Genomic DNA, 15,054 nt, shown 5'->3' on the forward strand with positions numbered 1-15,054 from the left:
TTTATTGTTTGTGATAGCATCATCATCATCATCATCATCATCATCATCATCATCATCATCATCATCATCATCATCATCATCATCATCATCATCATCATGTTGGTACTCACGCAGGTGGCAGAAACGACCATATAACCCTGGAGAACACAGACAGGCTCCATACAGACGATGACAGTGTCCGTTGTTTGGGCAGTTACACTTTCTTCTACATTGCTCCCCGAAATAACCTCTTGGGCAACCTGTGAAAATGAATAATGACAGGAAACATAGTCATAGTTCTGGTAGGATGCCTGCTTCAGTAAAACAAGCTCCACTGGAATAAAACCACAGAATGACAGTTTAACAGAATTTGGTCAAATAAAATAAAAATAGATATGGGCTTAATTATATGACAGCGTATAAGGGCCTCTAAAAAGAGAAGAGAAATCTTAGATTTCGAGCTTAAAGTCACAATATTTCAAGTAAAACTCATACATTTATAAAAATAAAGTCATAATATTATAATAACAATGAAGTCATCAACCCTGTGTCATTATAAGGAATGAGGAGCATCTTCTTAAGTTATACTTTTCATATAGGTTTCACAAATACTTAATCTTTTGGCACATCAGCGCCATATTATGTCTCAGTCTCCTGATTTTCTGTTTCTGAAGAAAGAACCAAACAGACTTGGAAGAAGTTGCCTCTATTGCGGTGGAGGAAATGTTTGGTAGGGGTCGACTGTACATCTGCGTGCTATTCAAAGGGGTTTCGTAGTTTCTGCAGAAACAGTGAGATAGGTAATCAAGATGGAGTGGGAAGCACCACTTCTCCCTGCTGCTTATTTCCTAAAAATATATATATTTTTCTTTTTAAGTATTTCTTTTTTGTAATATTAGGCCAATTACTTTTTTCTGATTAAATTGTGACTTCACATTCATAATATTCTTACTCTTAAACCAAAAAAAAAACGTAAATTCGAATTGTGTGTGTGTGTGTGTACGTGTGCATGTGTGTTCATGTCTGCTTAAGTGTGTGTCTGTAGAAGAAAAAGTGTACAAACCATCCTCGCAGAGCAGGCCCTGTACCCCTGGGGGGCACAAACACTTCCCAGTCACAGGGTCACACAGGCCTCCATTCTGACAACGGCACAGACTGTTGCAGGCCTGACCGTAGGTCCCCTGTGGACAAGCTGCAGAGAGCAAGAGGAGGTGGGATCATATGAGAAAAAAAGCACTGGCATATCAGAATCAATTGCTGGATCAAACTGTGGGAAATTCAAGGTCTAAGCACTGGTGGTAAGAAGTCAGTCAACACTTCCTCCTTATCCTGTCTCTCTCCATGTGCGTGCTCTCCTCACACTCCTAATCCCTGTGGCCTTGTTGCACATTATAACATGAACCATCTGGCTGTTGAAGACGTGTTACAATCCCTCACGTTAATGTGTGCTGAAATTCCATGTCACATAGCAGCTTTATGTCACTCCCTGGAAAGATAAGCCAGCTGTAATAATTTGTGGGGGTAACTGCATCATGCAACCGCAAATAGACAGAAAGTGAAAATAATGATGACTACAGAAATGTTTGGTCCTTGGACTTACATCAGTTTGATGAGAACTACCGAAAGTTACTTTGCATCTATTTAGACTTTTTAGTTTGGTCAACATCCCATCATCTAACATGGAGAAGGTGGGGCTTATGACCTGCACTGCAGCCAGACATCAGGGGGTGGTTGAGACGCTTTGGCTTCCCTTTTAGGAAGAAGTTACATAAAACTTTTTTAAGAGAATAACTTGGAAGCAGATTGTAGAAAGAGGGGCTACAACTTAACTTGCTGTATTGCCAGTACATGAACTTTCAGTGTAAACTAATTTATTGTGTTTCTTGTGGCTCTAACTTCATAAAATAAGGTGGTGAAGTGACATCAGTCAAATCGTGTGAGACAAAGTGGTAGAATATTTTATTTCATTTTTAATGGCCATTGAAGGTCCGAAGCTGTCGCCATGTTTTGAGCAGTTCACAGTTCTTTATAGATCGCTATGTTATTACTCTACAGTGGCAATTCCCATATCTGTGCTTCAGGCAGTAAAATTGGACATCTACTCCGCTCCACCTGAAACTGCTGCCCATGTCCAGACACTTCACCTTCAGGGTGTGCATCTGAATACCACCACCTGAGGTGCGTGTTTCTAAAAGTGACAGATTGCTTCTAACGGACTTCATCCCAAGTGGCTCTCCTCACATGATTACGAGCCTGACTCCTGTTCGGAGCAAAGACAGCCATTAATCATGGAGCCTGATGGGAACAATGGAGCTCTGCTTTAGTAGTGGACATCCTTGGCCTCAGGCATGTGCTCTCGCTGTGGGCCCTGCTCGGCCTCGCTCCAGTAGCAGACAGATTGATTCACCTGGTGCTCTTGTGTTCAGGAGCCCGTAAACAAGCCAGCCTCCCACGCAGAGGAGCCGACAGGTTTTGATACATGGCCCTGGATCGATGCACAGTGGGAGCACTCACATCTCCACAACTTCACCACATCATAGCTCAAATAGACCTAAAGAAGAGGTTATATTCTGTGGGGAAAACCAGCAATAGTGTGTGTGTGTGTGTTGTGTGGGGGTACTGTCCTGTTAATATTATCTACATTTCATGTCTATGATCTGAACCTAAATTATTTATTTTGGTCTCCTATCCATGCATAAGTCTTAGCCAGTCATTTATTTTATACGTTCTAAAAAATGAAATATTGTTATAAACTTTTACAGAAATAGTTTAGTAGTTTTTGTAAAAAGCACAAAGTGTTGCTTTTGCACATTGTTTTTCGTAAAAAACAAATAATAAAAAATCGTAGAAGGTAAAGATTTTGAGTTTTCAGAGCGAGCTGTATCAATCTTCACATCTAACCATTTGAGAGATAGTAAAAAAGTGTATTTCTCCTTAAATGAATGCAGTCTGCTTATTGTGACCCGTACTTGTGTTTTATTGTACAACAACATCTAGTGGTCATGTGAGACAGCATCCGTCTTTTGTACAAATGCCCCAAAACGATATTTTTATATTCAAGTGGTAAAGCTTTCAATCGGCCGCAGTTATTATGAGGCAGGTGTTGCAACTGAGTCCATGTAAGGAGGAGGCCAAAGTGGAGGGCTGGAGTTAAACATGGGAGAGACTGCTGTTCATTACAGATCCAAACAAACAACCACCATTTTCTCATTTCAGCATGTTTTTTATATTAAACCAAGACAATGAACATCCTCTATCTGAAAACAAATCCAAACTATGACCTTTCCCTTAACCTGACCACAGAGTTATTTACTTTTTGATTTTGAAGAGTTTACATGTTGCATATCGCCCTAACCCTAACCCTTATGCAAGTAACACTGCTGTGCTTCAAATCTGAGGTTAGCGACAAATGACCAATGTGATCATTTAAGCTGGAGGATGTGTTGATTCCTTGAGGGAAATATATCTCAACCACACTGACAGTTAAACTGTAGGGTTGAGCTCACTGTAGCACTTGTCAAGAATCAGATAAACAAAGTTACACACACACAATGCACAGGAATGTAGAACGTCTTTGTATAAACAGGACTTACTCATGTTGCAGATGATCCCAGTCCATCCAGGTGAACACTGACACCTGTCTCTGTTTTCACTGCACTCTCCGTTCACACAGTCTTCACAGCTCGCACTGCAGTCATCCCCAAATGAGCCGTCTAGACACACTGAACAAACATATGTATATATAATATGAAAACAATCAAATAACGTCCATCTGATTTCTCATCTTAGTCTCATCACTTGCATGTTTTACTGCACCTATGTGGCTGTCCAGCCTGAGTTCTCCCCTGCGATCTCTCTGCATCTGTGATCCTTTTTCATTGTCTCCAGCATCACTACCATCATCATCATCATCGTCATCACTGTGATAACGGGAGTGTAAGGCTGCTGTGTACTGCAGGAGCTGAGGAGCGTTGCGGAAGAGCAGATCTGGTAATCTGTGGACCTCCAGCTGCTCTTCATCTTCTTCCTCCTCGTCCTCCTCTTCTTCCAGTTCTCTGCCATACAGAGCTAAAGACACCCAGCACAAGGTTAGGGTCGGGATTAAGTCATATGAGACAAAGTGGGATTTCTGAATATGGGCTTTATAAATAAAATTTGATCGATTGATTGATGACAAGTTGAGATATGGCTGTTACTCACAGATACAGGAGTGCTGGTCGTGATCCAAGCGGAAGCCGAGTCGACAAAAGCATTCGTATGTTCCCACGGTGTTGACGCAGTAGTGTTCGCAGCCTGAAGTTTCAGCCAGGCACTCATCAATGTCTGTCAGAGGAATTCACAAACATCATACCGCTGAAGAAATGACAGAGTAATAATAGCTCAGTTCAAGTGTAAGTGAGTCTCTGGTTGGTTTGATTTAAGTTTATCCAGGTTGCACACAACTGTTTTTTACTGGTGACGCATAAGTTCTTTAGAAGACAGGTTGAGCAGAGCTGCGTTCAGCCCAGATAAAATGTAATAAAAGGTTTATTTAACAGTCCTTTGTGATCATAGACTGTATAAAAGGTGGATTTTTTGTCTCTGAGGGATTAAATATGCATTTAATACTTCAAAATATGCTCAATGTTACAGTTTCTAGTTTAAGCTGCTTTCAACATCTTCAATGATGTGACAGCATGCAGCTGCTTTCACATTGATAGAGGACATCGGGAATCCATTGTGTGCACTGCCTTTTTATTACAGCAGGGTTTTTATATATGTCGCTGCTGCTTGGGCAACACCTCTGACACACCCACCAAACAAGAGAAAACATAACTCGAAGTCGGTTGCACACCTTTTTTTGAGCAAACATGTCTTTCAAAATGTGTTGAGATTGAACGCACCCTGTTCAAGCTCAGGTCGGCCTTGTCATTTCTCTCCATCCAGATGAAGATATGACAGTTTCACTTCAGAGCATTTATTTGATCTAAATTCTTCCAGATGCAGATTATGATTTTTGCTGTGTTACTAATCTGGCAGTTGCTCTCGATTGTGCAAAATCTGCTCTGCAGTAAACAAATGTGTTTTTAGTTTTCTGCACTGAGACGGCTTGAAAAGGCTCAATATCGGAGTAATTAGGTTGTATATGCGCTTTGGGACTTTGTGTCCTGCGCAGCTGTGTCACAACATAGTAAACACTTACAAAAGCACCAGACCAGGCAATCTGCTAACAATCCAACGGCCTCTTACCATCGCAGCCGCAGCCGTCTGGGTTGAGTCTGTGGCCGGCTCTGCAGCTGCACTCGTAGCCGCCCGGGTAGTTCCTGCAGAAGTGACTACAGCACGACTCCCCACTGGCACACTCATCACTATCTGAGGACGGCACACAGTGGTACAGGGTTTCAGCAGACAGACGGACAAATAAAGAAACCAAAATAGAGTGAATATCAAAGAAGAGTGAAAGAAAAAACAATACATAAACAACGGTGGAGAAAACAAGACCCAGAGGAATAAGAAGATGAGAAATTCGTACCCACACACGTCTTCCTGTCTCGGTCCAGCTGGTAACCGTGGTTGCAGGAACAGAGCGGGCCGTTGGTGGTGTGCTCACAGTGATGAGAGCAACCTCCATTGTTCTTCTCACAACTGTTGACGATCTCCATCTCAATGCCTGGAGGACACACGACCACAACCATGACTACAGTGAGGACAATGTTGGGGGCATTTCAAGGACTATTTTGTTTGTCCCAGTCTTTTAACTGCTGGGTAAAGATGATCTAAAGAACTAAACTTAACCTTTCCAATTTCCTGGCAATGTAAATCATATATGTGCTGAATAAATATTTGTTACTTTCTAAGCTTATCCTTTATTGGTATTGTCTGCCAAACACCACTGTCATGAAATCTGAATTCAGAATTGATATTCTGTGTTTTATCAGCTGGGTTTTAATGAGGTCCATATGTCTGAGAAAAGATAATTGAGTTACTGCTCCCTATCCATTTTGCATTGTATGTATATATATATGTTTTTGTTGTATTCAGAAGATGAATAATATTTTGGATAAAAATGTTGAGGTTGAGAAAGGACATTGTCATTTGCCATTGGAATTTGTGGATTTGAATTTGCACTTACGGTAGCACTGTTTGCCATCAGCACCGAGTTCAAAACCTGGGTGACACACGCAGCTGAAAGAGCCCAACGTGTTGACACACCCATGGGAACACTTGGCACGGCCTGAGCTGCACTCGTCAATGTCTGTAGGAGAAAATTAATACAAGACATGAATGCACGTATTTACACAGCAGTTCTGGGACTTCAGAGAGAATAGGACCTGGGTTACTATGATTCATACAGACACAGAAACATGTACATTGACATTTCTGCCATAAACACACACACACACATACACACACAAATAGATTACACACATATCTTTTTCCTTGATATTGATTTCTCTTTCATGGATAGTTTGATTGTAAACCAGATGTACTGCATAAGAAATATAACAAAGACTCATTAAGACTTCTTAATTATAAGCAGATTCAATTAAAGATATTTAATTGGAATGTTCCTTCTCCATTTTTTCCTCATTTCATTCTCTTCTTCCTCCTCTCTAACTCAAGCTGGTAATCCTCACTGAGTTTGTGATTGTGTTCTGTGTGTGTGTGTGTGTGTGTACGTGCATTTATCCACATGATCATAAATGAACTGATGGGAATGTGTGTGTGTGCAATTCCTCACCTTCACAATTCTTGGCATCTCCATCCAGTGTAAAACCGCGTCGGCAGCTGCAGTGAACCCGGCCGTCCTCAGACAGACACAGCTGGGCGCAGCCTCCATTCCTCTCCTCACAGGGGTCCATCACTGACACAAACATAAACACACAATTACAAAACTTAAAGACAGGTCAACCCAGCAGGTGACACTGTGACCCTACTGGTTACCTCCTAAGAACAGTTTTCATTTTTGACACCAGACTGACATCTGAATTTGCCACATGCATCATTTTACAGGTTTTCCATACTTTGTCAATGGGTGAGAACTGGGGTTGTGATATTTGATCCATTGCAGGAGGACAAATCTGAATTCCTTTTCTTGACTCTTTCCAAAGCTGCTTGTTACATTCTTTCCTTTTCCTACCTTGCACACTGTCAGTAACCACAAGCGTGCCGTGCGCTCTATTATGGTCCAATATACAACAGCAGAAGCCCCTAAAGAGTAATCTGCTGTCCTGCACCTCCATACTTGTTTGATATATTCATGCGTCTGTTGGTAAAAATGACTTACATTCACAGTGTCTCCCATCCCTCTTCAGCTGGTAGTCCTTCCGACACTCACACTTGTAATGATTGCTCCCCGTGTCCACACACTTGTGCTCACATCCGCCGTTCAACACTGAGCAAGAAGTCACAGCTTAAAGGCAAAACACACACACACACACACAGAAAGTGTAAATAAAGACAAGCTGTACAGCTTTTAAAACCTGTACTCAGATATATTTGACATTGTTGTCAGCCTAAAACAGCTTCGCAACTCCAACTCTGCCGCTGTGTAATTATTGAAAACCCCAGGGTAAAGACTGGAATGTGTAAAATGATTTTCGAGCTGGGTCCAGTGGGTACTGCTGGTTACTTCCTAATGATCTTTCCATCTCATTTCTCCTGTGATTTAATGATGTGCCAAATATGAATATCAGCCGTGTGTCTTGTGGGTGCTCTAAACATAGACACGATGACACAGATGGGCTGTAAAAGTGAGAGAGGGACTGGTTTTAAACCCTGATGACTTCTGCAGACACAATTAACTCCACTCCTATCCCTCCATCCCTACCTCCTTTACATCGAGTATTAAGACATTAAACCAAAAGGTAACGGAAGGCGAACGGATTATCAGCAAATAACGATTTGCTTCGATACTTACTTATTTCATGGTGCTAAATATTTAGATCAATCCTAATGAAATAAATCTGAAATTTCCCACTTGACACTGGGGTTAATCAATGATGCTCAGCACTGCAACTCATTGGAGTTTTATCGTGCTAATCCACATTTGGGGATATTCTTCCGTATGTTCTCTCACAAAATACACAAGGTGTGAGTCAAGTCTCCTGAGGGCAAACAGGGACCAGATGTTCACTCCAGATGTGAGCAGGTCATTAGCAAATCTCAAATGCTCACCATCAAAGTTGGAAGTTGTGAAAATACACAAATAGCCTGTAATCTCAAAGGACTGTAGACTTGTAAAAAGGGGAAATAGTGGATGTCCAATTTGTGAGTTGTATGCAGTGTTTAGCTAAAGCAATAAAATACAAAATAGTAAACATAAATATGTCTGATTTGATTACTGGTTATATTGAATAAATAGTTCAAGGAAACCAGCAGAGACTTCATGTTGAACACGCAAAAAAACGCATGTTATGTTGAATTATGTTTCACAGTCAAGATGTGCTTCCCCAATTTTGTCTCCCATCCCACAACCCCTCAGTGGTTAGCGTTAGGACAAGGTTGGCTTCAGGTTAAAGTAAAGGGAAACAGAATTCAACACAACAAAGAACATATCTCAAAATGAAACTAAACTTATTCCTCTATGTTACTGAGGGAATGTTGGAAATATCCTACAATATTACTGTGAGATATAATTGGAATATAAACTTACGGATGCAGGTCCGACCGTCAGAGTGCATGCGGAAGCCTTCGCTGCACTCACAGTGGTGAGAGCCCGGTGTGTTGACACACATCTGCTGGCATCCTCCATTGAGCTCCTCGCACTCATTTACATCTGAACAAACAGATATGTACAGTTTATTTAGTCAAAAAAGTGGTTTGTTCGTATGCCTGTCATGAATGTGGCATAATTAAAAACCCATATAAAAGGTCTCTTGCCCTTTTTGTGTTAAAAATTGGAGCATTGCTTTGGTCAATTCTGGGCAAAAAATGATTATATCAATAGAAGGTTCAAATGAGCTGGAGTTTCGAAACAAGAAATGTGTCACATCCTTTATAAAACAGTGTATTAAATTTTGAGTCGGCCTGATAAAAAATTCCCTCAAATAAAAGAAAATGAAAAACACATTTTAGTATTAAAGAGCTGTAACTGAATGATTGCATTTGCCATCCTTGAGTGTGTGAGATTTGGTGCAGATCCATGTTCAAGCCTCACTATCATCACCTCCCAGTATTTAATAGTGAAGGACAAAAGAAAATGCTAATATTGAAAAGTTTCTGTACATTCTATCCTTTTCTTCTTCTGGCAGCCAATGTGTCAAAGTGCCTTTGAATCCCCACTTGCTGCAGAAGCCGACTGAAACACAACACTGACCCTTTGCTCTGCAGACTTCTCTTGGGAATAATACACATGTTGGGTGTCTTCGTTGGAGAATGATGAATGGCTTATCACTCTCTCGTACAGTATGCGTGCATCGATTTGTTTTCTTACACAGGGGAGAGTTCCTCCGCAGAGGTATGTCTGTGCGTGTGTCAGACTGAAGCGCATGTTCCCGCAGAGACAGAGGCTATAGTTGAGAAGACACGCTACCTGGGGCAGCTAATTCAAGGGTAATCAGACTTTACTACACATCTGGACAACACATCACACGTCCTCCGGAGCTTCTTCTCTCCCAGGTGATGAGAGAAAGGCCGCGTGAGAGGACCAAATGAAGCAGTTTTCTTTTTTAAATTTTAAGAACATGTGGTTCGGTTTATTTCTGCGTGAAGCGCTACCATCGTTAAGGTCAAAGCTCTTCCCACGTAAAGTGCATATACTAGAAATCGTTTTCTGATAGTTTATGCATGTGTGTGTGTGTGTGTTCTTTCCCTGAACTCGAAAGTCTCTGGCAGACCCATGGGAACAGGCATCTTCAAAATGACCTCAAGACTATTTTTAATTCGTTTGTGTAGGAACTAAAGGGAGGGGAGGGACAAAGTTAAGGCCCTTCACCATAAAAATAATCCTTTTCATATCCTGCACATAGATTAGTGTGATCAGGTTAAAGGTCATTACCTTATCAGACTGAAACAGATATTCAGGTTTGTTTTTGGAAAGTTATGAACTTGGGTCCGAAGATTGTGTCGGCTGCTTAACAGACCTCTTAAATAGCCGAAATGCAACGTATGAAAAATTACACCAATTGAGTAAATCACTCACACTTATAAATAAACCACACACATGAGTGATAAAGCAAATTCAGTTTCATTTTATGAAAAACACTTACTATGAAATCGTCATTGCAGATGAACCAGGCAGGATGAGCACATGGACACATGTATTTTAAAAGCACTGCACACAACATCCAGCACAAAAACAATAAAAAGTGACAGTATAATTGCAGAACACTTTGAGGAGGACTCACTAATGACAAGGAATAATTCTGAAGTAGCTCCGGAGCATTAACACGGGTTAAGCAAACATTCCAAACATGCAGGGTTAGAGCAGGCACCGTTTATTTAGATATCTCTGAATTTTTAAACAAATATTCACAACACAACCAGCTCTGAATAATGATAAACTCATGAGTGATCCTGTCATTATAGGCTATTTTCTACTTTAACACATTGGCAGCTGTGGTAGAGGAACCCTGGTATACAAAACAACAGACGCAAGGGGAGGTTTGTCAAGGTTAATATACTTATTGGGCTCCTCGCGTGAAAGGATTTCAGTGGGAGACACACAATGGCTGCTTTTTACCACAGGGTGAAGTGGTGTGTGTGGCAGCGGGGGTAGGAGGGGCGGCGGCGGCGGTGTCGGAGGTCGAGGGCCATGAGCTCTGAATGGTATCGTGTGACACCGCCTGGCTCGGAGCGGAGCTGCTGAGCGAGCATCCCACAAGACAAAGCAGCAGATGAAACGTACGGGAGCGCAGCTTTGGTGGCGGAACAAAACAAACAGGTGGTCTTCCAAAGAAACGCAACAGGGGCTGAATTTACTCAACACCAAAGGAGGATCCGAGGCACTGGAGCAAATGTTTAAATGTGTGTAAATAGCACCATTGTGGCTGTCAGCTTAAGTGGTCTCACTCATTTTTCAGTTTCCAGGATGTGATGCTGGCTTTAAAAGTTCCTAAAACACCTTCTAAAAAGGTGTTTTCTGCCACAGTCTAAACCCACAGTTAACCGTCTTTCCCCATAAATACGACCACACGCACTATTCACACAAAACACTGTTAAATAAGAAGTTCACAGCTGTCGTTTGACTTCTGTAGAGGTGACGACTCAGACTTAAATTATCACAGAGTGGCAGTATCCTGTCTTAAAGGCTAAAAGGTGAGGGGCAAGCATTTACACCTGTATCTTTCAGTAGCAAATGGTGCTAAGTTTTCAACACTGACTCTGCATATTCACGTCAGATGAGACAGATGGACTGGAAATCATGAGGTCTGAGAAGGTTATTAAAAACCTGTGAGCTGCGTGTGTGTGTGTGTGTGTGTGTGTGTGTGTGTGTGTGTGTGTGTGTGTGTGTGTGTGTGTGTGTGTGTGTGTGTGTGTGTGTGTGTGTGTGTGTGTGTGTGTGTGTGTGTGTGTGTGTGTGTGGCTGGTTCAGCTCTTTACAGCCTGGAGTCTAGACAGTTAAGTCGGCCCTCAGTAGGTCAACCTTGGCTTTTTGGTTCAAATTGAATGACCTAAATATTTCTCTAACATCATGGAGGACATATGTATTAATATGTATCTAGAATGTAGATGGTAATCAATCAGAATCAGGGTTTATTGCCAATTAGGTTTACACATACAAGAAATTTGCTGTGGTGTGTTTGGGCAAGTATGAATATAAAATATATAAAAATAGGAAACAAATTTTAATATAAAAAGTGTATAAGCACCAGTGAAGAGATTGTGCAAAACGCGCACACTAATGTTATCAATCTTTTGGTAATATGTGTTTTAAATTTATCAGTTGTGCATCAGTGTGCTTTACAATTAGTAAATGAACTAAATGCAACTCTTTACTCATTAAACATTAGCAAAGACTTTTTTAAGGTGATCAGGATTTGATTACATCCACTATAGCTTGAAATCTTGATATTGCCTTTGTTGGCATATTAGTCTGATATTCTTACCTAAACCAATCAGCCAATGAAAGCAACTAGTAATAGCCAATCAAAGGCAGGTTAGGGACAGGGACACGGACCCTAACCCTAACACGGACGACATGATAGCTCCCCAAAAGTGAAGCATAAAATCTGCCTTCTCCATGTTCGTGAGGAGATGCACGGTATTTTTGGTAGTTCTTATCACACTGTGGATTAACATCATGATTAACAGCAGAGAGTAATGGGAGCTTGCTACCACGACTCCATCCCCGGTCGCTAGGTGCAGACTCTGGCTCCAAATATGCACCATGGCAGCATTCTTATCTGTTTTTTTGGGGATTCATTTCTGGATAGTGGAAGGAAGTGGAGACACACCGTCCATATTTATATAAGGTCTATAGGGTAAACAATAATAAAGCTCAAACATACCAGAGAGCGCCCTCTAGGCATGTTATAGTATGCATTACATTAGGTATGTTGTGCTGGTTTGGAAAAACAACAGGCATCTTTAACATCAAGTAAATTCATTCACATTTTTGACTGAAAAATACTTGTCCATTCATAAAACAGTACAGGAAGCCCCGGCCGGCAGAGAGCCTGCTACCGTCTGTCTGTACACTAGCTACATCCAGATGTCCGTCTTACCGTGACATGTCTTGCCATCTGGCTCCAGTCTGCTGCCTTCGGGACACTTGCAGTAGTAGCTGCCGATAGTGTTGCAGCAGTAACCCTCACAGCCGCCATCATCCACTTCACATTCGTTAACATCTGAAAGAAGAGGATAAAAAGGCCAGTTTTACTTACATACAGCAATACACGATATTCAAAACACTGCTGCTAATTCGATTGTGTGGACAGACAGGTTTTTGGCCCTTTCAGCTAAACTTTCTTCTCTTCTCTCTTTGCGGGGTTCCTTCCTGTTTTCTTTAGTTCTTTCCCTTATCATCAGAAACTTTTACAGTTTATTTTCCGTGTAGATCATGACCCTCCTGACTTTCTGCCACAGAAATACTTTGATGTTGCTAAACTAACAGGCAGTTGATAGTGAGTGTGTTGCCAATCTTTTAGGACCGGTGCACTCCCGGAGGCACATAAACGAATCAGCAGAATCTTGTAATGATTTTTTTTCTCCCTTGGAACTTTCACCTGATTCAATTGATTAAACTGCTGCTATTGCCCCTGTGGTTCTAGTCCATGTGGCAGAGTCACAGCCGAACCTTTCGCAGATGATACAGTGTTGGAAAAATGAGACTGTGAAAGATAAATGCATTGCACTTCAACGAACACCCCCTGTGAAGGAAGAAGGAAGGAAGAAGGCAACAGAGGAGAAAGGAAAAGTTATTTAGTTTTTTGTCCCCATCTGGTACAATATTTAATGGAAGCACTGAGCCGTTATAGTTTGTTTGTCTTTGAATAACAGGAAATTTCAAAAGCACAACTTGGAAAACTAAACTGGAAAGACAGAAAGAGACAGAAGGCAGAGGGAGATGGGATTAAGTTTGTCAGCTTGTTTGTGTAGATTGAGAGCACATGACAACTCAAGGTCTGCCTTTAGAATCACAGTGTATCAAATGCCACTGCGTGCCTATGGCTTTTTTGCAATAGACAAGGATGTGCATCTGATCATTACCGAGCTTCTCATTAAAGTTTTTACAATTTGTTGAGGCTTTGTGGACACAATGTGTCCTTTTCCTTTAATCCCCTGGTGTTTAGGTATGCAAATGTTAATCTAAAGCATACACAGGTAAATGTAATGCCAATAATGAATAGTAAGTGTAGATGCACATGCACCCAAAGGCCCCTCTGGTAAAAAACCTGAAAACAATTTCTGGTTTAGTTTTTAACATGTTAAATGAGCAGACTCAGAGCATTACAATCCCCCTGTCGGTCTATTCTTTGACTTTTCATGTAACGTCTACACTGAATTTTAAAGGTTTCTTATCTGATCTGTAGGAAACAGACAAATAAGTGTTGCTCAAAAACATTTGATAATGTCTCTGTGTATATATGTGCACATGAATAAACCATGATAAACCAAACTGTGTGGTTATCTACATACGTGAGCGATATTGCTTGATAATTGTAGCAAACCTTGGCATTGAGTCAATTAGGAGAAAATTGTCCACCGCTGACTGTGTGAGAGGGATTATCAATTATCTACTCAGATCATTTTAATAGATGAGAAGTATAGTACAGTAGTTTAGAACAGTGATGCTAAAGTTATTACAACCATAATAATTCCCCACATATATTTTCCATGAAGACAGAGGGATACAGATGTATTTCTCTTATAGAGGATGAACAAATAAAGAAAAGCAACTGAAGTAACAGGACAAATGTTTCTCTCCTACAGTGGCAATTAAAGGGAAATTATACTATGTTTCCAGATCTATTGGCAGTGATTAGTAGAACTATGGTGGTTTGGCTTCTGCAGAATTCTACAGGACCTCAGAAACTAAGGATGGGTCGCCATATTTATTTGTTTCAGGCCACACCCACACTTGGTTTCTAAGGGCAGGCAGAGTTATCTGGGTCATCACACTTTGTTTCAGGGATTTTGCTTCAGGTTTAGCTTCTGGTCTTTCTCTTTCTTTGCTTTATTTGAAAAATGAGGAGTAATTGACAGGTTAGGATTGTGTCCATTCCTCCTAATGCTTTTTGTTTACTTCAGCAGAGGATAAATAACTGGCAGAGTGGTCTCCAGGTCTGCGTTGCCCTGATGTCTGGACTTTTACAAGCCATTACTAATGCAGAAGTTCAGCATTCAGCACATTCTCTTTCACTAGGGGGGGCTCTAAGAAACTATCACACACACACAGTTGCACACAGAGAAACAATCCTGTTCTGCATTTTTCATGAACTCATAGGGAGGTGACACGGGCCCTTAACCTCAGGACCCTGCCCCCTTACACATCCCCACTTTGATCCCACGGCTCCTGAGAGCCCTAATGAGCTCTCCATGTCAGCTCAGGGTCATTTACCATCACTGGCAAATGGCAACTAGACAGACAAAACAAATTTGAAGAAACATTCACTTCAGAACGTCTGGATAACATGATGCTTAAAAGGCAGA

At 41.2% G+C, this 15,054-nt stretch overlaps 1 protein-coding gene across 1 annotated transcript in view; it reads right to left on the reverse strand.

Moving 5' to 3' along the window:
- The window catches only part of megf6 (multiple EGF like domains 6), a 61,048-nt gene that overhangs the window by 28,281 nt on the left and 17,713 nt on the right, over positions 1–15,054 (reverse strand). Inside the window, 12 exon segments of the mRNA XM_047339667.1 lie at positions 111–239; positions 1,043–1,171; positions 3,573–3,701; positions 3,796–4,047; positions 4,180–4,302; positions 5,209–5,331; positions 5,492–5,629; positions 6,092–6,214; positions 6,701–6,823; positions 7,247–7,372; positions 8,615–8,737; positions 12,627–12,749. Of these exon segments, the coding sequence (XP_047195623.1) occupies positions 111–239; positions 1,043–1,171; positions 3,573–3,701; positions 3,796–4,047; positions 4,180–4,302; positions 5,209–5,331; positions 5,492–5,629; positions 6,092–6,214; positions 6,701–6,823; positions 7,247–7,372; positions 8,615–8,737; positions 12,627–12,749 (1,641 nt within the window).

The sequence above is a fragment of the Hippoglossus stenolepis genome, chromosome 4 (genome assembly GCF_022539355.2).
Source record: "Hippoglossus stenolepis isolate QCI-W04-F060 chromosome 4, HSTE1.2, whole genome shotgun sequence".
Taxonomy (NCBI): Eukaryota; Metazoa; Chordata; class Actinopteri; order Pleuronectiformes; family Pleuronectidae; genus Hippoglossus; species Hippoglossus stenolepis.